Source organism: Myodes glareolus, chromosome 9 (genome assembly GCF_982192425.1).
Source record: "Myodes glareolus chromosome 9, mMyoGla1.1, whole genome shotgun sequence".
In the NCBI taxonomy this organism is placed as follows: Eukaryota; Metazoa; Chordata; class Mammalia; order Rodentia; family Cricetidae; genus Myodes; species Myodes glareolus.
Window position 1 is genome coordinate 1,671,899 of NC_142034.1, and position 25,767 is coordinate 1,697,665.

At 51.7% G+C, this 25,767-nt stretch overlaps 3 protein-coding genes across 8 annotated transcripts; 1 reads left to right on the forward strand and 2 right to left on the reverse strand.

The window, feature by feature from the left end:
* Positions 1-617: 617 nt before the first annotated feature.
* Positions 618-17,056, reverse strand: Hgs (hepatocyte growth factor-regulated tyrosine kinase substrate). Of its 3 annotated transcripts, none has more exons than XM_048429370.3 (22): positions 16,912-17,056; positions 15,597-15,681; positions 14,815-14,890; positions 14,145-14,237; positions 12,555-12,678; positions 11,492-11,544; positions 10,751-10,819; positions 9,935-10,059; positions 7,728-7,806; positions 7,550-7,648; positions 7,303-7,398; positions 6,586-6,624; positions 6,362-6,505; positions 6,212-6,271; positions 5,588-5,795; positions 5,161-5,333; positions 4,947-5,087; positions 4,694-4,868; positions 1,897-2,030; positions 1,700-1,819; positions 1,459-1,545; positions 618-1,191 (listed from the first exon to the last, which is right to left on the reverse strand). In XM_048429370.3, the coding sequence occupies exons 1-22, from the start codon at positions 16,946-16,948 to the stop codon at positions 1,081-1,083; spliced, it is 2,328 nt and encodes a 775-aa protein (XP_048285327.2). In that variant the 5' UTR covers positions 16,949-17,056; the 3' UTR covers positions 618-1,080. The 3 variants fall into 3 exon arrangements, with proteins under 3 accessions (XP_048285327.2, XP_048285326.2, XP_048285328.2); XM_048429369.3 differs by having other exon boundaries at positions 5,588-5,798; XM_048429371.3 differs by lacking the exon at positions 16,912-17,056 and adding an exon at positions 16,452-16,680 and having other exon boundaries at positions 5,588-5,798.
* Positions 17,057-17,135: 79 nt separating this feature from the next.
* Arl16 (ARF like GTPase 16) lies at positions 17,136-20,263 on the forward strand. 3 transcript variants are annotated; one of them, XM_048429280.3, is made up of 5 exons: positions 17,136-17,288; positions 17,405-17,463; positions 17,873-17,986; positions 18,542-18,672; positions 18,807-20,263. In XM_048429280.3, exons 1-5 carry the CDS (start codon positions 17,159-17,161, stop codon positions 18,967-18,969), a joined length of 597 nt encoding a protein of 198 aa, XP_048285237.2. In that variant the 5' UTR covers positions 17,136-17,158; the 3' UTR covers positions 18,970-20,263. The 3 variants fall into 3 exon arrangements, with proteins under 3 accessions (XP_048285237.2, XP_048285238.2, XP_048285239.2); XM_048429281.3 differs by having other exon boundaries at positions 17,137-17,288; positions 18,542-18,657; XM_048429282.3 differs by lacking the exon at positions 17,405-17,463 and having other exon boundaries at positions 17,158-17,305.
* A 596-nt stretch (positions 20,264-20,859) lies between these two features.
* Ccdc137 (coiled-coil domain containing 137) lies at positions 20,860-25,758 on the reverse strand. Of its 2 annotated transcripts, none has more exons than XM_085694258.2 (6): positions 25,433-25,758; positions 25,085-25,218; positions 24,147-24,372; positions 22,926-23,008; positions 22,638-22,717; positions 20,860-22,475 (listed from the first exon to the last, which is right to left on the reverse strand). In XM_085694258.2, the coding sequence occupies exons 1-6, from the start codon at positions 25,756-25,758 to the stop codon at positions 22,260-22,262; spliced, it is 1,065 nt and encodes a 354-aa protein (XP_085550384.2). In that variant the 3' UTR covers positions 20,860-22,259. The 2 variants fall into 2 exon arrangements, with proteins under 2 accessions (XP_085550384.2, XP_048285242.3); XM_048429285.3 differs by having other exon boundaries at positions 25,525-25,681.
* Positions 25,759-25,767: the final 9 nt, after the last annotated feature.

A 25,767-nucleotide genomic window follows, 5' to 3' on the forward strand; every position in this document is an offset into this window, starting at 1 on the left:
CGGAAGTAATGTTGGGCTACCGATTTCTACGAAAGCCCGGTAGGGCAGTCCTTTGTGTTGCCGCCGGAATGCGCCAGCGACCCCTACGTAAGGAGCCCGTCGCGTTGACCCTTTAATTCAGCTCAGACGTCCAAGAGATTAACGCTACAACCCAGGGATCCAGTGCCCCAAGCCTAAACGAAGGGCCCAATCCATTGTTCTAGAAGCCTGTAACGCTTTCCCCAGCGTGCAGAGCGCATACCTGTTCCCCCTGGTTTGAATGCACAGCCAAAGCAAACGCTTAGCTGGAAGGGAAAGCTCGACAATTACGGCTTGGATGTCCTCACCAGAAACCAGGCTGAAATGTGTTTTCCAGGGTGAAATATTGGAACTGAAACCGTAAGCAGTGGTTTGCTCCACTGAGGCTGTAAAAGCCCATCTTTGCACCCTTTTTCAACTGCTGGGTGATACTCTGTGCCACGGGAGTCGATACAGAGTGCCCAACAGCAAGAAGACCATCCAAGGCTTCTCACCCAGTACCCCCCAAACTCCAGGACTGATGCAGATTATTGCAATGAAGAGTACCCTCATACTCTGGTCCAAAACCGAGCTAGCTGCCGCACCAAACACTCACGACAGCTTTTGAAATACACTTTATTATCACTGTTCTGCACTGGAGATGACAACGGAGGAGTAGGGAAGCTAGACATGCCTGACGACTCCACCCGCACTGTGCAGGAGCCACACGGTTCTTCCAGGGCACCAGAGCCATGCCTGGACACCACAGTTCACATCAGACTCTGGGACAGCAGTCGCCTGTGGCAGGCCCCACACAGCAGCACTCCCCAGAGGAGGTCCTACCTGCCCTGCAGAGTCCCAGCCCTGGGGAAGGCAGACTGCATCAGGATCAAAGCAGGGAGCCAGTGACAAGGAGCCAGACCACTGAGGACAGGGACGAGGGCCAAGGGAGAAGGCCCACCCCTTGCTCACAGGAGAAGGGACACTACAGGGCAGTCATAGGGAGGAAATGGCTAGTTAGACACATGGGTGGTTCCTGGTGAACCGTAGTGTTACTCTGGGTGGTGAGTACTGGACTCAAGGTCAGTCGAATGAGATGAGCTGGGCTTCACTGCCTGGGGCTGGCGGTCCCTGTGTAGGTGGTGGCTGGGCCACAGGGGGCTGCTGCTGGGGAGGGCCAGTGGCAGGTGGCATCTGGAGAGGAAGAGCAGACAATCACCATCACCCTTCTTTCCACACACAAGAGCTTCTGTTTACAGCAAGCTTCATTGCAGCACAGAGTAACCCACAGTGCCAAGGCACTCAAGAGGCTGGTGTAAGTCTGTCTTTGCTTTGCAAGCACATGCACATACGGGTTTGCACTGACTTGCATGTCCTCATTCTGATGAATGAGAAAGGCCCCTGGGTATAAACCTAGTGCAAGGGTTCGAGGGTCAGGGAAGAGGCCTGAAGATGGCTCACCTGCTGGTACATGGGCTGTTGCCCTGCGATGTAGGCCTGCTGGGCTGGCAGAGATGCGTCCTGGCCTGGAATGGTGGTCATGAGATTCTGTGGAGAGTAAGATTGAGCCCAACACTTAGTAGTCTGTGACCAGAAGGACACAGACCCTTCTGCTTGAAGAAAGAAAAATTGAGGGTCCTAGAGGGGAGGACGTGTCCTCTGCTAACCCATCTTATGCCCAGCAGAGACTAGGTCTCTTTACCTGCATGTTATACGGCTGGTAGCCCATGGACATTGGCTGGCTCCCCATGTAGCCTATGGTGCTGGTCTGTGGAGGCTGGGAGATGGCTGGGAGGCTCTGCGGGGCCTGAGAAGCCACAGTCTATGGAAGGAAGGAGGGAAGTGAGGGAACAGGCAAGGTCTGGGAGCAGAGGAGAGGGGGTGACCTTGCCCACATACCTGGTAGGCTGGGGTTGGAGTGGGTTGGTAGGAGGAGTAGGCAGGGCTGGTGGTGGGCCCAGCCTGGGCCTGTGGGGCTGCCTGTGCAGCAGGGGCGCCTGCCGGGTACATGTAGGCGCTGACCATGCTGGGATCTGTGACAGGAAAGATGAGTTGCTTTAGGTCAGGAAGGACGAGTGGGGAGACAATGCCCTCTCCTGGGGTTTTCCTTTTGTTGTGACTTTTAGAACCAAGTACATGTTTCACTTCTTATAAAAGGTAGGTAAAGCCAACAAGGGGAAGTAGGTCCTAAAAGAAAACTAAAGCAGAAAAAAAAATGACCCTAATTACTTTTGTTTTTGTAGCACCGGGGGCTGAAACCAGGGGCTTGAACATGATAGGAGGTGCTCTACCTGAACCACACCCCCACCCTTCAAACTGCATTGAAACACGGGGCAGTCGCAGTGAAGGGAAGGGGCCAGGGAGAGCTGACATGAGATTCCTGGAGCTCATAACTGGGAGTTTCACAATTCAGATGAGAGGAATAAAGACAAACACCTTCTTCTACAATAGCCCAGGCTAATATTCCAGGAAAGACTACGTGTGACAGAAATGAACCAATATACAGGGGAAACGAAGGACACCCCAAGCTGTCAGGATGAGAAGAACTAGAGTGAACTAGTGTGCACGCCACACATAAACACTCTACGAGATCCTCTGTGACCTAGAAACTGTCAACACATCCTAGGAATTCATGCCTTCACTGTTTGTGTGGAACACAGGTCTTAAACTTGGGAGTCTTCCTGCCTCAACCTCTCAAGTGTTGGATTGTAGCTGCACATACCATACGCAGCCTAAGATACTGCTTCTAATGGCTGTCCCCACAAAGAGGAAGCAGAATCCCAGAGATCTGAAGAATGGACAAGCCAAGCAGCGTACCAAGCTTCCCTGGTCAGAGAGTGACAGGCCAGTCAAAGTTACAGAAGTGGCTGGCAGACTCACATGGGTCCTACCAACAATAATATGTGCATTAAAGTCAAAAGAAACGGGGACAGAGAGATGGCTCAGTAATTAAAAGAGCACACTCTTCTTTTATTTGTTTGGTTTTTCCACACAGGGTTTCTCTGTGTAGCCTGTCCTGGAACTCAGATATGTGCCTCCTCTGCCTCCCAAGGGCTGGGATTAAAAGTGTGCACCACCACCGCTCACAGCACACTCCTCTTATAGAGGATTCAAGTTTAGATCTTAGCTCCCATGTCAGGTGGCTCACAATCTCCTCTAGCTACCCTCTGTGACCCCTGAAGGTTCCTGCACTTACATGCACATACTCAGACAGAAACACAGAAAACATATACAGAATGAAAAACATGACACCATGTCACACACTTTAATTCCAGCACACAGAAGGCAGAGGCAGGGGGACCTCTGACTCGAGGCCAGCCAGGCCTACATAGTGAAACCCTATCTCAGAAAATAAATAATGGGGCAGTGGTGGCACATGCCTTTAATCCCAGCACTCGGGAGGCATAGGCAGGAGGATCTCTGTGAGTTGGAGGCCAGCCTGATCTACAGAGAATTCCAGGATAGCCAGGGCTGTTACACAGAGAAACTTTTCTTGAAAAACCAAATAAACAAATAAATAATAAAAAAATAAATTAAAACAGTCTTTAAACAAGCAACAACCCCTCTGAGAATGGAGAGCTAGCCAGTGGCTAAGAGCTCTTTTTGCTCTTGCAGAGGACACAGATTTGATTCCTAGAAACCACATGGTAGATGGCTCACAATCATTGGAAACTCCAGTTCCAAGGTGTCTTTTGACCTCTGTGGGCAAACCAGGACAAATGGTGCACAGACAGATGTAGGCAAAACACACATAAAAAGTAAAAATCTTAAAATGAAATCTGTAGGTGCAGTGGTGGTGCACACCTTTAATCCTAGCACTCGGGAGGCAGAGACAGACAGATCTCTGTGAATTCAAGGCCAGCCTGGTCTACAGAGTGAGTTCCAGGACAGCCAAGGCTACACAGAGAAAGTTCACACCTACATAAATGACAAGAGCAGAAAAGGGCAAGTACCTCCTTCCAGAGGAAGGATGATGGCTAAGAGAAAGGCACTACTTGGCAAACAGAAGTTCAAGAAAAACTTAGAAGATGCAGGAGTCTGAGACCAGGGCACTTCCAGTCTCAAGGTCTTTTCTAAAATGGTACCTGTCGATAATGGAAACAGATGAGATGACCGTGGAACCCGTCTCAGTCACACAGAAGTGATGAGATGCCTGCTGAGCCCACCTCAGTTAGCAGGGATCCAAGCAATGCAGTGTACCTCACATGCCAAAGTTCCATCTTGTGCCTTTCTGACTAAAGGTGTGGTCCACGGCACCAGCAAGTACTAACACCAGACAAACCAAATTGAAGGCAACTTGCCAACTACAGGACCGTGCTCATGAGGGGCTCAAGTCAGGACCATGTGGCACAAACTGAATGGGCAATGTTTGGAAGAGAACAAGGTACAACAGCCTAACTGACAGCAACAAGGGGATTTTCTGTTAGCACAGACGTCTTCCCTGGGCAGTGTGTGAAAATGACCTCTTGCTGTGATCCAATGTCTCCCACCTGTGAGCACATCCTGACTTTAGGAAATGCATTGTGGGTGAAGGGCCTTCACCTGCCCCTCACTCTAGAACAGATCAGGAAAGGGGTTGTGTGTATATATGAACATGTGTTTCCATAAGGACAGGAAAAAACAACTGTAGAAAAATATTCACTTAAAGAATTTGGACAACGCTTTGTCACGACCTTCTGTAAGCTGGCAAGGTTACCTGCTGTGCTGCCAGGCATGCTGGGGTAGGGGCCAGTGGCTGGGGCTGGCTGGCTCATATACACACCATGCATTGGGGAGCCCTCTACTGAGCCTGCTGGGCTGAAGGTGCCAGGAAAGCTGGTTGGGCCTGAGGGCTGGTAGAGCACACCCCCAGCTGTGGGCATAGCCTGGAGCTAGAAACAAAGAAGAGCCAACAGTCAGAGGCGTTGTCTTCGGCCCAGGAGGGGCAAGGTGGGGTGGGCAGCACATGCCTGGGCATAAGGCAAAGGGAAGGCAGGCATCTGGGCGCGCATTTGGACAGTCTGCTTCTGTTGCTCCAGGCGCATCTGCCGCTCCTTCTCCTGCTCCTGCAGGCGCTGGATAGCCAACTGCCTCTGCACCTCCAGGTACTCCTGCAGCAACAGACAGGAGGCCGTCAGGCCAGTCTAGGCCTCCCCTACCCATATGCCAGGTCAGGTGCCACACCTGCTTCTTCTGCCTCATGATCTCCAGCTTCTGGGCCAGTTGGATCTGACGCTGGCGCTCAGCCTCCTCGGCTGCCCGGCGCAGTTTCTCCCGGTGTTCCTCACGCAGGGCACTCAGAGCTCCCCGAGCATCACGGATCTGTGCCAGCTTGTCCTGAAGTCCCTCATAGTACACTGTGTGCAGAGAACAGGGCAGCTCAACTCCCTCACAGCCTGGAGGCCTAGTTGGTATGGGTTTCTGTTCTGCTTGGTCAGGGCTGTAGATAGAAAGGAGCAGAGCAGACCCCACCAGTGGGACCACCTCCCAAGAGCTTTAGTGGAGCCCAGGGTCTCACAAAACCCCAGGAACAATTAACCACCGGGCGGGGCTCACGAGCCTACTGCCTGTGGGAGCTGAAGCAGCCCCTGCAGGGCACCTGGACACCTACACCTGCGTTCATCCAGCTGGTTGAGCAGCTCAAGTAGCTGCGGGTGCATGCTGTTGATGGACTGGAAGAGTGACAGCACAGCTGAGTCATTGGTGATGCTGCGGCCCCGCATGTGGTTGCTCTTCATACGGTTGACGAAAGTGGTGACTGCATTCTGTAGGGCCTTGAGGAACTGCTCGTGGCTCTCCTCTGACTCCCCGTTCTGGTACTGCTGGAGAGGCAAAGTAGGTGGCTGAGCAACACCACGCCAGGGGTGCACACCACGCCTGCTAAGCCTAGAAGTGTCCCTGGAAAGGTGTCAGGCTGGCAGATAGGCGTGGCCCACTGTGTTTAGAGCCTGGCATGGACAATGATCCAGTCCTTAACCTGCTTGACAAGTGAGCGTCGTCGGCATCCTGCTCTACACACAAAGCAACAAATACAACCTGAGGCTCCCGTCCACCAGGACACTGCTCACCAGCGCAGAGCTGGGGAGAAACCTCTGCCTGGGTATGACTGGCACCAGCTCAGAAGTTGGTGGATAGAGAGGCCCTCCTCTGGAACACTAAGGACTGCAGGGCAGCTGGAGCCTGAGACTCCTTGCTCTGACATAGCCCTCCAACTAGGACAGAAGGCAGAGCTTACCTCACTAAAGGGGCCGCTGGGGGGAGCTATGGACTGAGAGTCTGTCTCTGGAAGAGGAGCCTGGAAGAGATCAGAGAGTAAGGGCGTCTTTGGTTGGCTTCACACTTGGCTCTAAGAACTGACAGTCAGGAGTGCAGAGGAGCCTCTTACCTCCACCATGCTACTGGGGGCTGTATGTCCCTCCCCAGGCTGGGCAGCTGGCTCCGTCAGGGGCACAGGGGCAGATGGTGTGGGGCTCTTCCGCGCCTCTTCCTGTTTCTTTTCCCAGTAGTTCCGGTTGAGGTACCGTGCAAGCTGCAAAGCCATGAAGGAGAGAGGGAGTTATGGCTGTGGTCAGGGAACAGGAGAGGGTAGCCCCACACTGTGCCACTCACCTCAGGGTCGATGTCCTCAGCCAGAGGTGCTGATGAGTTCTGGGGAGACAAGCAGAGTCTGAGGAGCAACAGGCTGAAGGGGTGATGTGATCCCCAAGCACTAAATCACACAGGGACCCAGATGGCATCAAAGGACAGTCGCCCTCAGGGCTGGTCAATGTTCTAACCCCGTCTAGCACCTGCCAGCCCTTTCCTTCTCAGGGCCTTTGGGTCTGGCATTCACTTTCCTTCTTGACAATATAATTTTAAGATCTTGAGTCATGAAACTATCACGTTTCACATCAATCTTTAACTTCACTAAGTTACAGGGCAGCACCGGTCAGGCCTTACTGACTTCCTAGGGCAGGTGCCAGTAGTTTACACTGACAGTGACGCCCTAGTGTGTGGGCCATGCTCACAATCTGAGGAGGAGGAAGAGTGTCCTCAGCTAGCAGGCACCAGGGCTGTTTCCAGCTCGGGCCCCAGCAGTGGCTGGCTACTGTGAAGAGCTCTCCAGAGCTCCAGGAGAAGTTCTAAATCTGCCACATCTTCACCCCCTTTACAGGATTGAGGGTGGGAGTGAGGTGGGTCTCCAGAAGGTCAGATCTGTAATACTTAATACATGAAAGGAAGTGTCTCCATGGCAGGGGCCTCTCTCGGTGTCCTCTGTACCCCTACAACAAAGCCCCAAACCAGCAGAACCTCCCTGGTGAAGTCAGCCTGGCTGACAAAACTCACCACAGGGGAGGAATACAGGCTGCCGGCTGGGGGTGCAGATGACGCCAGGGGTGTGGGCTCTGCCTTTGGGTGCGCTGTGTATGTTGACTTCTGTCTCTGAAGCAGGACCAGGAAGGAGCAGACATCATTAAGGGAGCGTGTGGCACAGGCTAAGGCACAGAGCCTTCACACAACTCCTGTCAAGTATTTGGGACCCTCTAACAGCTGTGGAAACTCAAGGTGACCTTTATAGCGCCCCATGGCTTACCATCCTCTCTTTCTCCTCAGCCTCAGACTGAGAGAGGGCCAGCGCCAGCTGCAGCTCCTCCTCTTCCTGCAAGGCCGTCTCATCCCGCTTTGGGGGCAGCTGAAGCAGACAGGGTGAAGTGAGACGGGCTCCAGGGAAGAGGTGAGGAAGTGTTCTAGGGATGGGAGGGGCCTCGCACCTGAGACTGCTGGGACAAAGGGCTGGTCAGGTACTCTGGGGGCAGCTCTGTGGTCGAGGCAGCCTTTCCTTCCGCTTTCCTGCAGCAAGATGAGACACTGTAAGTGACCAGACACTGACACCAGCCTCCCAGGGATTCCTCACACCATCTCCAAAGACCAACAATGCAGGTCCGACAGGGACATGTGGCTCCATGCCCACACTCTAAGGAATGGCAGACCCTGGCCCCTCAGCCAGCTGCAGAACACGAGTGGGTCACTTGGCCTAGGTCAGGCCCTCTCCTGGCTGAGCTGAGCAAGGGGCTCTCTAAAGCAACCTTTATAGACATTGCCGACTGCACCTACCATGACCAGCAATGGACCTTCCCTCAGAAGATGCCAGAAAGGGCATCAAGGTCCAGGCAGGCCAGGAATTTTCTGGAGAGTGATAACAGAGCAGAGATTTCTCCACAAGTGTGGCTGAGGGCCACATGTATATAACATACTCAGGATTTCTACCCATACATGGTCATTTCTAAAGAAAAAAAAAAACATGCTAAAGCATGTCCACACACAAAGGGGAGGAGGGAAGCCGAGCAGCCAGAATTATAGGACATGATGGTTGGGAATGGACCTCTATGGAACAAGGGTTGGGTTTGACAGATGAAAAGAGTTGTGCAAAGCCAAGGCCAAGCCTCATGTGCGATCAAGGCACTTCCCATTTCAAGACAAAAGAGCTCCTTTCAGCAAAACCTGTGTCCTGTACAAGTGATGTGCCTCCACGTTCAGTGTGACTAACTGGATGTAAGAAGTCCACTGCACTGGGGGAGAGATGGTTCAGAGGTTACGGGCACGTTCAGTGCGACCAACTGGACGTAAGAAGTCCACTGTACTGGGGGAGAGATGGATCAGGGGTTATGGGCATGTTCCCTCTTCCAGAGCATCAGGTTCCTGGCACCCATATGGGGCAGTTCACAACTACCTGCCACTCCAACTGCAGAGGGATCTGATGAATCTGGCCTACTCAGGCACCTTCACATACCTGCACATGTATATACACAGGCACACACATATAATTATAAATAAAGAAATTTATCTTAAAAAAAAGAAAAAGAAAGGAACCTGCTATGAACTGTGATTGGGAGCACATTCTCTTATCTGCTTCTGTGATGTTGGCTCTGACTAGATGTGAAGCTTCTCAAAACTGTAGACCTCACTGAAAAGCAAACTATCAATTTAATGTTAGTGTATTCTGAAACAGAAAGGGGGGAGGGGAACAACAAAACCAGGGTTTCCTTGGGAGCAGCTTCCTCACCCAACTGGTCAAAGGTTATCAGTGACAGATAGGAGAGGGACACAGCCTCATGCCTGGGGCTCTCACCAGAAGCATACACTCTCAAGCTAAGCACTAAGTAGAAGTAGATTCCAACAGAGGGACAGACCCTGGAGACAGGTGCATCACAGCTAACAGGCTAAAAACACTGTCCTGGTTAAGGAGACTGGCGAGGTACGATAATACAGAAAATATACTCTGAAACCCTGGCAGATCCCAACAGGGACCAAGAAGCCACAAAGGACCTTCCTAGGACAGTGGTCAAACTGGAATACCCAGAGGACAGGTGCTGGCAACACAACATCCCATGTCCTGTGACAATACAGCACCGACTTCTCAGACCATCTGCCTTTTTGGAATGGGCATTAGACATGTTCAAGCATAGAAGACCATGAAGTTCACACAACTCACTTCAGAGCCATCAAAACCACTCAGTGGGAATGAAGTTCCTTTGAAAGCAAGCATGGCAGACCTAAGTTTGACCCCCAGAGGAAGAAAATCAACTGCACAAAGTTTCCCTTGAGCTCCACAGGCACACACAGCATTAGCACTCACGCCCACTTATGTCTCCTTCTCAACCGCAACTGAGAAATCCAAGTGAGGGGCTCAGACATGTTCCCATGTACACATGCATACACACATCTCTGTACCACCTGTGACCCTCTTCTGCAAGCGTTTTTGTCCTTTGCTTTTGGTTCTTTTGAGACAGAGTCTCACGTAGACCTAGCTGATCTGGAACCTGCTATGTGGATTAGGCCACTGTGGGACCATGTCACTCTGTCCACCACCTGTCCCAGAATTTGGGGTGGTGGGGCTGCCCGAGCAAGCTACACGGGATGGCCTTAAGACTTGTGACCACTTCAGGAGCCTGAGAGGGGCCCAGGAGTCTACACTCACTTGTTCAGCTGCTCGTAGCAGGGCTCACACACGCGCACCTCCTTCTCAATGCCGAACTTGGGGATGGTGGAGTACTTGGAAGAGCACTTGCCGCAGAAGATCTGCCCACATGCCCGGCAGTGGTGCTGTGAGATAAAGCAGGACAGGTCCAGTGACGCTGGTTACGGTTACGCTGACTGCCCACCAGCCAGAACTCCCTTGTGTGAATGGGAGTAGGGACAAGTAGAACAAAAGAGATGGGAGGCTTGCAGGACACTCAATTTCAGCCACCATTTGGAGAAATTAAAAATAAACAACAGGCTAGGTGGTGGTAGCACACCCCTTTAGTCCCAGTACTTGGGAGGCAGAGGCAGGCGGATCTCTGTGAGTTCAAGGCCAGCCTGGTCTACAGATGCAGTTCCAGGACAGCCTCCAAAGCTACAGAGAGAAACCCTGTCTCAAAAACAAAAACAAAAAAAAACAACAAAAAAAAAAACCAAACAAACAAAAAGAAAAAGAAAGAAAGGGTCTTTGCCCAACCCAGGAGAAACACTAGAATGGCCCTGACTCAGACCTCAGTCTAAGCTTGGGATGTTCAGATCCCCAAGGTGAAGCTGGACCCTGCCCATCAGGCAAACTTCAAATGAAAATATTCGTTCATCATTATAGAGGCCAAACACCAAACTCCTGCCTCAAATACCCCAGGTCTGAGCTGGATTTACTTCCAAAACCACCAGACTGGAGCAGAAGAGACAGATCACAAGAAAGGTGCATGGCTTTTGTGAAGATGGCAGGGTCATGAACTGAACACTCAAGTCCCTGGTGGGGGATACTCACTTTGCGGGTCACCACCCCAAACTGTACTCTGCAGCGGTGGCATTCCTCAGCGTCCACCCAGTCAGGAGCCTGGGGACAATAGTCACAATCACATAACATTCTCGTCCCAAGTGACCAGAGATGGCACAACTTACCCCATGTCCCAGGCAGGAAAGGCACTCAGAGAGGTCCCAAATTAGTGATATCCAAACCACATGACCTCCTCCCAACACACTTCCTGACACTTCCCGGGTTGGTGGATGTGGATTCTTTTGTTGTATTTTTGAGACAGGGTCTCTCTATGTAGCCTTGGCTGTCCTGCAACTCACTGTGTAGACCAGGCTAGCTTTAAACTCAGAGATCTATCTGCCTCAGCCTCTGAAGCTCTGAGATTACAGGTATGGGCCACTGCAGCTAGCCTAGCTTTAAGGTGTGTAAAGAAATTCAGTCTCTTGTTTTTCTTTCTTTCCTTCCTCTTTTTAAACAGTACTGAGTGCTGAACCCTGAGCCTCAGTCATAACAGGCAAGGGCTTTACAATCAGCAAAACCCCAAGGCTTCACATTTTCTTTCTTTTGAGTCAGGTCTCGTCGTATACTCAGCACAAGATGTGCTGGAGTTCACAGCAATCCTCCTCTGGAAAGCTGGGATAAAAGGAATGAGCCATCCCTACCAAACCCCAAACAAGAAAGAACCCCAGGACCTCCCTCCTCCACCCTCCCAAAAGCTCCTGGACTGATCAGCAGAGCTTAGCCAGGACTCACTCTTTCTGCAGCAAACATGGCGTCACTCTCCTTGAACTCCGGGAAGACATGTCCTAGGAAGAAAAGGTTTTAGCTACCACTGGCTCCTTCTCTGGTCACCACTTCCTAACTCCTGACGTCTGCCTCATCAGATAAAACTAACAGGATTAGGACAGGACACTAGAGTTCTCCAAGTTCCAAGGCCAAAGTATCACCAAATATCCTAATTCACTGCCCGCTCTCTGGAAACCCCACAGCTCTCAAGGGCTGCTACATCTCAAGGAATGCAGATGGGGACTTGAGAAAAGACCTTCAGACATCATGCCCTGGCCAAAAACCTGAGAATAACTTCCTGCCACACACACAGCAATAGCACATTCTAGTCTTGCTCCTCTGGCATGAACCACCCTACTGTCCCCTCCAGCAGGTACATTGTACTCTGACCCCAGGGTCTGAATCGGAGTCCTCTGCAAAAGGTGCCAGGGCAGAGATAGAGAGATAGGTCAGTGGTTTAGCACTGGCTGTTTCTTCCAAAAGACCCCAGTTTGATTCCCAACACACAAATGGTGGCTGACAACCATCTGTAAGCCTAGCCCCCAGGAGATCCTGCACCCTCTTCTGGTCTCCAGGGATACCAGGCATGCATGTGGTCCACAGACATACCGTAGGCAAAGCATCCATAAACATAAAAGAGAAACAAAATAAAAAAGGTGCCAAGGCCCTGTGGTTGCTCTTGGTGTTCAGAACTCCTAAAATCCACCCAATTCACTTGAGAGGTCTTCCTAGACTGCTCATCCGTGCTACCCCCAGGAAGCACAACCCTCTGGTGTGCCTGTCAGCAGACTTTACTGTTTCCTGACTGAAAACATAGGCCACTGCCTCCCTGTGGGTGGAGGTGTAGAAAGCAGGACCTTGTCAGAGCTGGACTTCCCTCCATGGGGCTTTCCAAGGTTTGGGGAACACCAGCTCCTTAGCCTCACTGCCAATCACTCAGGAGGACCAGTCTACCCCCACCCCCTTATCACTAGGACAATCTAGCTTAATTGTCGTGTTCCCAGCCTGGAGCTGGGCGGTTCTAACTTACCTTCAACCTTCATGATCTGGTATGTATCCTGGACCACCTTGTACTTGGGCTCATTCCGGAAGGCATGTGCCCAGGCCTGGATCAGGTACAGGATCTTGTTCCGAACATTAACTTCCACTTGCCTCTGTAGAGCAAGAAGAAAGTGGGGAGGGCTACAGGAGACTTGAGGTGTCTGAGGTCTCAGAGGGAAGAGGCAGCTTGCAAGACCAATTGCTCTGAGTAGAAACAGTTGGCACAAAGGCCAGAGAGAGTGCCTGGGCGGCTGCCAGGCACCCATCCACTCTCAGGAGCGACCCTCCTGAGAATCTACACTTGTGCAGGGTCAGCACAATTCTTTTTTTTTTTTAAAGATTTATTTATTTATTATGTATAGTGTTCTGCCTGCATGTATGCCTGGAGGCCAGAAAAGGACAACAAATCTCATTACAGATGGTTGTGAGCCACTGTGTGGTTGCTGGGAATTGAACTCAGGACCTCTAGAAGAGCAGCCAGTGCTCTTAACTTCTGGGCCATCTCTCCAGCCTGGAGTCACAATTCTTAATCCTGACAGAAATCAGAGAATTTCCAGAAGCTGTATTGCTTGACTACAGTCATGACTCCTTCTCCACCTCTGCATGGACCTCGGCCAGAAAAGCAGTTTTCTGAGGTCCGCACCATCACTACAGCCTGGGGCTCCACTGCCTCTGAGAGGCACCAGGCGAGACATTGTCTGAAAGAGGCAGGGATGTCCTCTCCAGACGTTTCTCCACAAGGCTCAGGCCCTGTGAGCCACAGCACAGCCTTACACTTGGCACCCTCTTAGGGAGGTCATGACACTTTCTGTTGATGACACAGGTCAAGCAGCTTCAAGGAGACACAACAGCTCTTACACTGGGATCCGGCTTCTCTCCAAGCAGACCAGCCTGGTGCAGAGCAGGGAGGTCGCCTGACGCTTTGCCCTCCTCCAGCTATGCAACAAAAGTCTGATTTAGGCCCCACGTTAGAAGGGTCAGCTAAGAGCTGAGTGCCCGAGACAGGTTCTCAGCAGCATGGGGTGAGGGTGAAGCTTCCCATGAGACCAAAGCCTGGTGCTGTGTCACATGAAACAGCATCACTTTGCCCAGCCCACCAACCCAGCTGCATCACAATCCACATGACGATGCCTCAGGTCATCCTGGGGACGATCTCACAAGGCTCCAGCAAGCTCTCCTCCTCTGTTGAAGGCGTGAGTTCCACCCGCCCTGGAGCAGCTCCTGCTCTATCATTTTGCCCTCTTGGCCCAGCCACAGATAGACCTAAACTCCAACTTCTGCACCTTCACAGCTCAGACCTCTCCCACTCTTGAATGTGCTACTCCAAACCTCTTTCCCAAGCTCCTACGATACTCCATGACCACCTCTGCCCACAGTCCTGAGGACTCAGCCCCATGCCCTGCTTCGGAAGTCTTCTCTGGCCCAAGAACAGTGTCTCTCCCCGGGCCTGGTCTGGACTCACAGAGCACTCACAGGGACCGCTACTCTTACCCTCACCTCCTCCTTCTGTAGGCGACACACACTTAGAAGAGCTGGCACTCTACCTGACTCCGGATTCCCTCAAGACTATGAAACCCACCTTCAGCAGCTCCTTTAGCTCTTCCATGGTCTGTTTGTTGGCCACTTCATCGTGGACTGTCTGGCCACAGTTCTTTACCACAGACTCCATCACCTGAAAACCCCAAGGAAGAGAAAGACCTAGTTTGTTGGGTGGTGGTGGCGCACATCTTGAATCCCAGCACTCGGGAAGCAGAAGCAGGTTGATCTCTGTGCGTTCAAGATCAGCCTGGTCTACATAGTGAGTTTCAGGACAGCCAAAGCTGTTACACATAGAAACCTTGTCTCAAAAAGCAAACAAACAAAAAAGGCCTAGCTGTGTCCAGGACAGGGCCTTCTTCCTGCTGGAAGACAGTCCACAACAGGCCTCTGAGTCCACTCAACCTGTTAGAAACCCCAAACAGCACTCAAAGATAGGCTGCAGGCCCTGACAACATCTTGTGGTCAAAGGTGACGACCATCCCATCCTTCATGGGTGTATGTTCGGACTACAGACACATAAGCATTTTTGATACTTCCCCTATTCCCATAAGAGGGCGCCAACTCAATGGCAATGCTCGCAACTGTACTTAGTGCTAGAGGGATTCACTAGTAGCTCTGTGTCCAGGAAAGTGGGCATGGCTGCCGGATAACAGAAAGAAGAGATCTTTGAGTATGGGGACCAAAAGACACTGCAGCAGGGCTCTAATTACCTCCAGAGCGTACAAAGCCACGTGTGGGTTCTTATCATTGACCTTCTTCTTGATGGAATTTACAGCATATTTTGCTCTGAAAGAAAAAAAAAAGCATTAGTGACAGCAGTAAGAGGGAAGGAGGGGAAACGTCTCTGTAAGATGAGGAAAGCTCTCTGCCATCTTTGTTTTTTGAGACACGGTTTCAAGTAGCCCAGGCTGGCCTCCAGTCCAATGTGTAACTAAGGAAGGCTCTGGACTTATCCTCCTGTCTTCAACTCCCAAGTGCTGTGACTACAGGCAGTGCCATCATGTCTAGTTTATGCTGTGTTGGGGATGAACACATGCTTTACACATGGACTTTACACATGCTAGGCAAATACTCGACCAGCTTAACTATACGCCCAGGCTTCCACACACCATCCTGGTCCTTCAGACTTCTAAATATCTCCAGACTGTACAGTTTTATTTGTCCCAACACACCAAAACACCCAGATGTAGACAAGGCAATTGTCTACGTAAAGAACTCTCGTGGTGCCAGGTGATGGTGGCACACGCCTTTAATCCCAGCACTAGGGAAGCAGAGGCAGGTGGATCTCTGTGAGTTCGAGGCCAGCCTGGTCTACAGATTGAGTTCCAGGGCAGGCTCCAAAGCTACAGAGAAACCGTGTCTCAAAAATAAAAACAAACTTACAAAGAAACTCCCGTGGTCAACTTAATCTCTGAAGTGGAGTGGGCACCAAAAGATGTCAGCATCATATGTGACTGCCCCTCGCTTTACAGGACAGGCCCTGCTCACTTACTGTGTGTCCCCCTGTCGGATCAGGTCACAGATCTGCAGAATGGACTCCCAGTCCGTCTCCAATAGAAGCTGGCTGGTGGCTTTGTCTAAAGGAGAGAGATGTCACTCAAGGGACCCACTGTGCTGTGTTTCCTAGGTTAGCAATTTCCCTCTTTTTAAACAGCTGAACTGAACAGACAATCCTCTTGAAGCACAGTGACAATCCTGGAAATGGCAACTCCCCCGCCCCGTGCAAGACGCAAATAATGCAAAAATTACAGAGACTCATGGCTGCTGTGCTTGCTCCAGATCAGCTGTCATTTCAAGCTCTGAATTCATTCAGTTCCCACAAACCCTCAGGAGACAGGCACTGCCTCCATCCCCTTTAAGGGTAAAACAGAGGGGCATGAATGTCCTATATCACAGCTTGCTGGGCACTTCGAAACGGCATGCACAACAACAGGGTCACCTGGCCCTCAGAGCCCCATCGTTGAGATGGTTTGTCCTTTATATTAGCTCTTAGCCGGGCAAGGCTGGAGAGATCTCTGGATTCCCCAGCTAACACTCTTCACATCCTCATCCCCTCTCTTCCACAAGGGTGAGCTACCCCAAGACACACCAACTTTGTCACTGATTCAGCAAATTACTGGATTGGTACCTGAAGTGCCGAACCTCCCCGAGGGGAGAATAAGAAAAATGTTTCCACAATCCCTTTGAAAACCTTAGTTCGAAAGGAAATGAGCAGACTATGGAAGCACTCTGGCGCCTGTTCGAGGACACACTATACTTTTATTGCGGGAATGATGCAAGCACGCAAACCCATTTTCCCTCCTAAAATTTACACTCTCCAGGAGGCTCAAATAGGATCAACAAGCACCTTCAACAAGGAGAGAAAATGTCTTCCAAAACCCAGGGACACTTTCAGAGCCCAAGGAATAAACAGGGTCCTAGAAGCAGTTCCCAAGGGGCTCGAAAAGGTTTAAGGAGGGCAGTATCGGTTCCACAGGCTTCGACCAAGCATTAGGGTCAAACGACCCGCATGAAGTTAGGACCTGAGTCATACACTTCATGACTCAGGACTTTGGCCCAATCGGTTCCGGGCCGTCGGACCCGGAGGAGGCGAGGTCCTTGCGGACTACCAAAGAGCAGCCCTCACTTGACCCACGGGACGCGGTGCACAGCGCCGGAGGCCACACCCGAGGCCCGGGAACAGTGTCGTGCTCCCGGGAGGCCGGCGGCCGTGCAGGGCGGCCGGCCCGCTCCCCTGAGACCTATGGAGGCAGGGTCTGGCGGGTGCGCGAGAGAGCTGACGGCGAGCCGGCTGGCGGACGCGTTACCTAGGAGACGCTCGAAGGTGCCGCTGCCTCGCCCCATGGCGACCCCGCTCCGGACCGACGCCGCGGGCGCTCCCTCTTTCGGAGCTGACGCGCCCCCCAACTTCCGCTTCCGCCTTTCGGGGTTCACGCGCGCAGGCGCACGTCGCCATGCCGCCCGAAGCCGAGGCCCTGCGCATGCTCGCTGATTCTGAGCGGCCATTGGGCCGCGCGACTAACCAATGAACAGTTCGGACAAGAGGTCTAGCCAATGAGAGCTCGGCGGAGGCGGGCCTCTCGGCGTCTCAGCTCCGAGGGACCGGGACCCGGAGGACCAGGGATGTGTCTCCTGCTGGGGGCTGCAGGAGTCGGGAAGACCCTGCTGGTGAAACGCCTGCAGAATATCCTTCCGCACCATGTGAGCGGGCCGGGCCCCGGGCAGGGCGGGGGACTCACCGGGGTTCCTCGGGACGGGAAACCCGTCCTCTGCCGCACTCAGCTCCTTGACCGCCCGAACAGCTGAGCTCGGGAAATGGCAAGGGCGACCTGGGGGACCCTCCGCCGACGCGGCCCACGGTAGGTATCCGCCTCTCTCGGGTCACACGGGTTACCTTAGCGACTTGACGTGCCCTCCTCGGGCTTCTCCAGTGGAAGCCGCGGAGGGGATTCCCAGCACAGAACCGGTGAGCCTGCAGGGAACCCGGAGCCCGCCTTCCCGTGGGCACTTTTCTCTCCTCTCCCCAGGGACTTATTTTGCTGTCACCCTCAGGGCCCAGCTCTGTGCTTGACCATAACCTGGAGTCCCCAGAGAGCTGCTTTTCTTGGTGGCGAGCTCTGCTGAAGGGCTTGGACAGTTGTCACTAACCATCGAGGTTTAGCCACCATCTCTCCGCCCCCTCCCCCATACACATCGCGGAGTGCTACCACCCAGGAGTTCGCAGTGGCACAGCTATCTCTGTGCATCGTGTTTCCCTCCTAAATACAGGTTGGCACCAACCTTACTGACATTGTGGCCCACAGGAAAATCACCATCCGAGAGCTCGGGGGTTGTATGAGCCCCATCTGGTCCAGTTACTATGGAAACTGTCATTCACTCCTGGTGAGTCAGTACTTCGAGTTTCTTTTGAGAACAATGTGTGGGTCACCCGGAACCATCGAGTAGCAGATCCTGCTATGGGATAGGGTTTTGGTGATTGCTCGAGGAAACAGTACTTAGGCTGCATTGCTTGCTCTTAAGCATTGGTCTGAGTTCCTCAACAGGGCTCAGACTCCACGAGGGCTTGCTGAAGGCCCAGTGTTTTATGTCTTGGTACCCGAGTATGTCCAACCTGTCTATATCTTCCTAGTCGGTCCCATCCCCACAAGGAAGGAGCTCCAAATTCTGGGATGGAGAATTGATGCACTTAAAAAGACACCACTGACCCCAAGTCATCCTCATACAACTTCCCTTTGCTGCCCGTTTCCAAAACCTTTGGCTTAAAAGCCACTCTGGGGCCAGGCATGTGCTTGCCTAGCTTACTGAAAGCCTTAGGTTCGACCTTAGCATCATAGATGAAAATTTTAAAAAGTTGTGTGTTCTCTTCCTGAGTGACATGTGTAATGCCCAGGTGGAGGGTTGGCCAGGAAAACCTTAGCTTATGTTTCCTTTTCCTAGTTTGTGATGGATGCCTCTAACCCCACCCAACTCTCTGCATCCTGCGTGCAGCTCTTGGGTCTCCTTTCTGCAGAAGAACTTGCAAAAGCCTCGGTCCTGATACTCTTCAATAAAATGTATGGGTCTAGGAGGTGATGATGATGTCCCAAGGGGTTACTCTCCATGAGTGCAGCCTAGAACATGGGATCCAGAGTGGGGAGGTGCAGCTGCAGGTAGGGCAAATCTGTGCGGGTCATTCTCTTATGAAGTGCTTCTTTAACCACAGCGACCTTCCCTGTTACATGACTGTGGAGGAGATGAAGTCATTAATCAGGCTTCCAGACATCATTGCATGTGCCAAGCAGAACATCACCGCAGCAGAAATAAGTGCCAGGGACGGCACTGGCTTGGCAGCCGTACTGCTCTGGCTCCAGGAGCAACACAGATGACCAGCTGACGGCAGGACAGGACGGAGCATTCTGGCTGACCCGGTGCCTGGAGACAAAGACTGACGTGACTGCCTCTGAAGATGCATTCTGGTGAAGCAGACCCGCCCAGTGTGTCCCTGAGTGACAGGGATCTGTGCAAGCACGAGTACAGAGGCTACTGTTGTTATCTGGCCTCAGAAGATGCATTCTGATGAAGCAGACCGCCCGGTGTGTCCCTGTGTACAGACACTGCTGTCATCTGACCTCTGGAGAATGTTCCCAAGACTGGGAGAGGACAGAACCGCAGGTGGCTGGATGTCTTCCTGCTATCTAGATGAAAGTGCTGCTCGGACTCCACCAGGAAACTTTGGACCTATGCCTGAGGGCTTTGGACTACTGCTACACTGAGCCCCCAGATATTTTTGCTAGTACAAGCTCTGCCCTTCTGAGTTTCTGATATCCTAACCATGTTCCCCAGAAAAAAAAATATATAAAGTTAGTGAGTGAGTATAAGAACTGTCTCAAGGTGGCTCAGCGGTTAAGAGCACTGGCTACTCTTCCAGAGGACCCGAGTTCAATGCCCAGCACCCACATGCCAGCTCACAATTGTCTGTACCTCCTGTCTAGGGAATCTGACACCCTCACACAGACATACATGCAGGCAAAATATCCTTCTTGGGCTCAAATCTGAGAAGAACCTGCAGCCAATTACTAAGATCAAGCTGCCTGATTTCCAATCAGAACACGAAGTGGGCAAGTCTGGGGACCCCGAAGTATTCTGCCCTTTATGCCATCAAAACCTAATATCCAGGGGCTGGAGAGGTGGCTCAGTGGTTAAGAGCATTGTCTGCTCTTCCAAAGGTTCTGAGTTCAATTCCCAGCAACCACATGGTGGCTCACAACCATCTCAAATGATATCTGATGCCCTCTTCTGGCCTGCAGGCAAACACACAGACAGAATATTGTATACATAATAAATAAATTTAAAAAAAAAAAGACCTAATATCCACATGCACCTCGTCAGTACTGATGAACAGTGAGTGGCAATGCCCCAGCCTACCTGTCTGTATATAAAGTCTGCTGCTCTGAGCATCAGAAGTCCAAATAGGCGGCTATGACTGGCCTGACCTTGGAGTAGGCATGGAGCAAGAGCTGCCACGTGCTCTTCCACATCAGAAGACTGGGAAAACCATATTAGACAGGTAGCTCCACCCTATCATTAGGTCCAAGATCCATTTGAGAAGACTTAAGCAAGTAAACAATCCTTTTGTAATAAAGCAGAATTGGAGTCTAATAAAGGTATTTTGAGAAAGAAGCACTCAAAAGATAATATCTGAGGGGATGGAGAGATGGCTCAGGGGTAAGAGCACAGCATGCTCTTCCATAGGTCATGAGTTCAGTTCCCAGCAACCACATGGTGACTCATAGCCATGTGGAACGCTGAATATGCGATAAATCTTTTAAAAAATTAGTACTACCTTAAAGCATGGGTGTGGGCTTCTTTAAGAAAGGTTAAAGAAAGTAAGACATACCCAAAGCAATATGGGTACGGGCTCTTTTTCTCAAGCCAGGTTTTTCTGTGTAACAGTTATAGCTGTCCTGTAACTAACTATGTAGACCAGGCTGGCCCCAAAATCAGAGATCTGTCCGCCTATGCCTCCTGAGTGCTGGGATTAAAGGTGCATGCCATCACCACCCAACTGGGTATGGGCTCTTTAAAAGCTCTAATAACAGTGGCCATGGGTTCTGGCTCTAGTTCCTTTGCTTAGTGGGAAATGAAATGACCAAGGCATCCAACTTATTGGTCTCTGGCCCTTGCTAATGTTGGGTGCATGTCTAAGCACTCATCCCATCACACTGACATGAACAGACTGGGGCTGTGAACGAGTGTGTCAGAGTAAGGACCCAGACTTCAAAGAGCGTAAACTTTAATGTCATTAAACTTCACTCTGGAAAATGCAAACTTGGAAGAGTAAAGGCTCTCCGTGTGGGCTCCTGCACCAGCTGTTCTGGATGATGTGGGCTGTCCCATATATGGTCAGGTATGTGTTGCTTTATTGGATGATGAATAAAGCTGTTTCGGCCAAGGGCTTAGCAAAGTAAAGCAAGGCAGAAAATTCAGAGATACTGAGAGTAGGCAGAGTCAAGGAGATGCCATGGAGCTGCCAAAGGAGAAAGGCACCTCTGGAACCTTACCAGCCTCGTGGTGATACAGATTAACAGAAATGGGTTAATTTAAGATGTGAGAACTAGCTAGAAATATGCATGAGCCACTGGCCAAACAGTGTTGTAATTAATATAGCTTCGGGTCTGGACAGCTGGGAGACGAACGAGCAGTCTGCGTTTACAACTGGAGAGGAGCCCCTAGAAGGTCTGCCAGAAGCAAGGCCCAAGCCTAGCTCTTTTGATGTCAACATGAAGGTCATTTTTTTATGGGGGGAATATGGTCTCATGTAGTCAAGACTGGCTTTGAACACCCAATTCTTTTGCTTCTACCTCCTAGGTGCCAGGATTCTAGGGCGGGACCGCACCTCTGAGGTTTGGATGAGTTTGAAGGACTACTTTCACTACCGGGAGCCAGCACCAGGTCCTCCCTCCTTTAATACTATGGGAGACACATTCAGATTCTATCCCTGGTCCTCTCCGAAGGCCTGCCCCTATTTCCCACAGGCCTGCTACGCAGGACATGGACATTTTCCTACCCTCTCGGTATAACCACTCTGCCCTTCCTATCACTGTAGTCTGGTGTCTATGTGTATACCTCAAGGCGTTCAACCAGTACTGACACCCCATCTCTATCCAAACCAAACCTAAATGGGTACTCTGGCCTCTGTACACACCCCTGCAGGCAAACAAGGTGCTGACTGCCAGCCACCCGAGAGACACACCTGCATTGGGTACATCTGCTCCCACTGTATTGTTACCCTGCCTTGCATGGCACTGAACCCACGGGAGCCTCTTAAGACAGCAGGCTGACCCACATCAGTAGCTTCAGTAATCAGCTGGATTAAGGGATTGAGTCCTTTCCACAGTAGTCTTGGCTTGTCTTCCCTGAGACTTGTTTCAGAATGAAGCCAGGTTCAGGAAAACACCCGTCCTCCCATCTGTGTCTCAGGCAAGTGCTAGGGGAACTTGCCCTGTATGAGGTGGGATTCACTGGTGGTCACTTTTAAAAGGATACCCCATACTGAAAGCTTATCCAATAAGATATCAAGTCCCTATCCAGAGACAAGCATCTGCGGTCTTTCCCTTTGCCGGGTCTAGCAGCTCGCAGGTCAGTTTCCAGTGGACTGGTCCTCTGGGTCTCTGAATCACAGACAAGTCTGCAGCTTCCTCTGAGAAGAACAGCCAAGCGGGTGTGCAGACGTCACTTCCTGTCGCTGCAGCTTCTTCAGGGCTCTGTAAGCCTGCACAGCCCGTTCTCGCTCTTCCCCCAGAATCCGCTGGCGGGCCAGTGAGGTAGCTGGAGTCAGGGACCCACCACCAGCACCCAAAAGCATCTTTAACATTAGAGACTTCTTGCCGGGCTGAGGAAAGAGAGAGAAGGTTGTAGCACACACTCACTAAGAAAGAAGATGGCAAAGGGCTTTGATTGGTTCAGCAGCTCAAAGTCCAGGACACTAGCCCCCCAGCAGACACAGGAATGACCTAACCGACCCCACTCCCTGCATTACTTGGTCCCCACGTACCGCATCTCTGCCAATGCTCCGTCTAGGCTGGACCGTCAGCTCCGGAGGCTGTAGCACAACCTCTCCAAACTCCACAGTATCTGTCAGTGAACAGAAGCTGCTGTTCAGAGCCCGTGGCATTTGACTAACTGCCCGTCCACCCTTTCTTGAGGGCTTCAGAACTCATTCATCCTCAGGCCTACTAGTAGTGAGCCTGGAAGAGTCCAGAGGTACCAGCAAGGAGGTCTAGGGGAAAACATGTAGCCCTGTGCGGACTACAGTCTCTGTCCCTGCTGTGGGAAGAGCTACCTTTCAGCAGCTCCCGCTCCAGCCTGTCCACTGCTCTTTCCTCCCTTTTCCTCTGGGCTTTTTCAAGGCGCCGCTTCTGGAACCTGAGGGGAAAAAAAGCACGTTCTTCAGACTCCTAAGTGCTGGTTCCATCTTAGGGGCAGCAGAGGTCAGCCTGACCTCAAGGCCTGCAAGATACGGAAGTGGGAGGCAAACCCATGCTCTGCACCCAACAGGCTCCCCGAGGGTCCCCAGTCAGTAGTTCTCAGCCCCAAGGAACAATGACAAAGTCTAGACATTCTGGATTGCCCACACAGCCTGGAACCACAGGGTATCTACTGGAACAATACACTCCATACTGAATGTCAGTTATGAGATTGGATCCAAAGGCCTTGCAAAGTACTGTATGTGTGACATACCACACTCTTTGTGAGCATTTGAAGACCACGATGGCTTTGGCTCTTCTGACTGTAATATTAGAAGGAAGTAGAAAGCAATATTTTTACATCTTTGAAAGAATAGAATGGCCTGAACTCACAGAAGGCCCCCCAACCTCAGCCTCCTGGATCATGGTATTGTAGGCACGAACAACCATGCATGGTTGGAATGTTTCTTCGAATTCAGTGAAAGCCCAGACTGAGCCAGGCAGGTCTCTGTGAGCTCGAGGCTACCCTGGTCTACAGAATGAGTTTCATGACAGCCAGGGCTACAGTGAAACCCTGTCTCAAAAATATTAAAAAGAAAAAAGAGCCGGGTGGTGGTGGTGCACACCTTTAATCCCAGCACTCAGGAGGCAGAGGCAGGCGGATCTAAATAAATAATTTTTTTTTTTTTTTTTTGCCTGTACAGTCAGGGATGGCAGGAACAGGAAGTTACTGAGTAAGTTGGGAGAATCCAAGCTTGTAATGGGCGTATAATGGTTGAACACCATCGGTATGGGCAACACAAGAGCGCATCTGAACATCGTGACAGTGGAATTAATTTCTCTTTATAGTCAGGGACACCAGGCCACGAAGGTATAGAACTTGTACAAACAAGACAGACTAGAGAGAAACCCACTACAGGACAGGTGACAGGCTGCTATCAGTCTCCCAGGGGTCACTCCACAAGGGTGATTCCCCTGGGGATAATGTCTTAGCAGACACCAAGCCACAGGAGCTTTTCCTACAGTGCACCCAAGGCAGAGAACCGTTCCTTCTTGTCACCGGGACCCACAGCTCTGGGTCTGTAGGCTCAACTCACGCTTTCTTCCGTTCAGACTTTTCCTTCTTGGGAGCTGCCTGCACCTCAGGCTGCCGAGGGGCCTGGTTCTTGCTAAGGAACAGCACATGCTGGGCCTCCTGTTCCATGCGCTGGACGTAGGCCACTTCAGACTCCCCCTTCCTCTGCTTGAACTTGGGGACAACGATGTCTGTCTCTTCCTCCCCCTTGGCTTCCTTTTCCAGTGTCTCCTTGAAAGCCGCCTGGGCTGAGGACAAAGGACACCCAGAACAGGCGTAAGGCAAAGCTCAGGACAGAATGGTTAGTGATCGGCAAGCAACCGTGACCATTTCCCCTCCTACAGCCACAAGAAGCAAAGACCAGGATGAGCACTGATCTATATTATTCAGTTCAGGGCAGCCCTACAGATGTGATTTCATGACCCACTGGCTCCTGCCGACACAGGTGAGCAAAGAAGCTGGAGTGTCCAGCATGGTGGCACACACCTGTAATCCTAGCACTCAGGAGGCAGGGACAGGCGGATCTCTGTGAGTTCGAGGCCAGCCTGGTCTACAGCGTGAGTTCCAGGACAGGCTCCAAAGCTACTGAAAAACCCTGTATTGAAAAACAAAAACAAAAATACAGCAGTGTGACTGGCGAGATAGCTCAGCCAGTAGGAATATGTGCTCCTCAGGGGCGTGGTTTAGCCCACCAGCAACCACACTGGGCAGCTTCTGTAACTCCAGCTCCAGAGGATCCAACACTCATGCACACGCCTCCTGACTAGTCACGCTTGCATGGACATAATTAAAAATAAGATCTCAAAAGTCCAAACGTGGTGAATTATAAAAGAGCACTGCTGTAAAACCAGTACGGTGCTGTCCCTTCCCACACTCCTGCCTCAAACACCTTGAAGGATTTGGGCAACCCGACGGGTTCAAACAAAGCTACCCTGGCACCCAGCAAGGGCTGTTGCATACCCTCCTTCTTTCTCTTCTTGTTGCTGAGCTGCTTTTTCATCTCCTGTCGGCTCCTCATAATCTCTCGTAGCCGGAAAGGGATTTCTTGCTCATCTTGATTCTTGGGCTTGCAATTCACTTCCTTCTTTTTTTTGCTGGAAAGATAACCCAGGAGTGAGACCCTTCCCTAGGACAAATAAGCAGAAACAAAAGGAAGAAAGTGGTGCCGAGTCCATGAACATACAGACGGTCCTCTCCTCACCCTTGACCCAGGCTGCCTTGAACTGGATTTTTCTCCGCATGCTAAGGCAAAAAGTTCGTGGCCTCGTACCGGAAACGTGCCTCACACGAGAAACTTGAGACACTCACCTCCGTTCATTCAACACATGGCTGAGCGTGGGCCCGGGCTGAGATAGGTAGAAAAGCTCCCAACTGGGTCTTCTCCCGGGGATCGCACCCACCTGCGCTGTCCCGGCCGTGAGGCCGAGCGCTGCTGTCCCTTCGCCTGCTGCTGCTGCCGCCGTCGCGCTTGCGGCTGTCCCGAGCCTCCAGGACCCGCCGAACGGGCGCTCCTTGCACGCCCGGGCCCTGCCATTACTACTCCTGGAGCTCCCCGCATGAAGCCATTTCCGCCCTCTTGCGAGACCCCGCCCCGTGAATATCACTTCTGCTTCCTGTGCTCCTGCCCAAACCATTGGCCTCGG

Bases quoted from the DNA above. Each gene is read 5' to 3' on its own strand.
- Hgs (XM_048429369.3), bottom strand. From the start codon at position 16,948: ATGGGGCGAGGCAGCGGCACCTTCGAGCGTCTCCTAG. The intron at 12,679-14,144 runs GTGGGTTTCATA...CTTGCTCTACAG, and splicing joins AGCTAAAGGAGCTGCTGAAG to AGGCAAGTGGAAGTTAATGT. The intron at 10,060-10,750 runs GTGAGTATCCCC...TTTATCTCACAG, and splicing joins TTGGGGTGGTGACCCGCAAA to CACCACTGCCGGGCATGTGG.
- Arl16 (XM_048429280.3), top strand. From the start codon at position 17,159: ATGAGAGCTCGGCGGAGGCGGGCCTCTCGGCGTCTCAGCTCCGAGGGA. The intron at 17,289-17,404 runs ATATCCTTCCGC...GACCGCCCGAAC, and splicing joins GCTGGTGAAACGCCTGCAGA to AGCTGAGCTCGGGAAATGGC. The intron at 18,673-18,806 runs GTGATGATGATG...CTTTAACCACAG, and splicing joins AAAATGTATGGGTCTAGGAG to CGACCTTCCCTGTTACATGA.
- Ccdc137 (XM_085694258.2), bottom strand. From the start codon at position 25,758: ATGGTTTGGGCAGGAGCACAGGAAGCAGAAGTGATATTCACGGGGCGG. The intron at 24,373-25,084 runs GTATGCAACAGC...CTTTGTCCTCAG, and splicing joins CAAGAAGAGAAAGAAGGAGG to CCCAGGCGGCTTTCAAGGAG. The intron at 22,718-22,925 runs GTAGCTCTTCCC...GTTCACTGACAG, and splicing joins GGAGCGGGAGCTGCTGAAAG to ATACTGTGGAGTTTGGAGAG.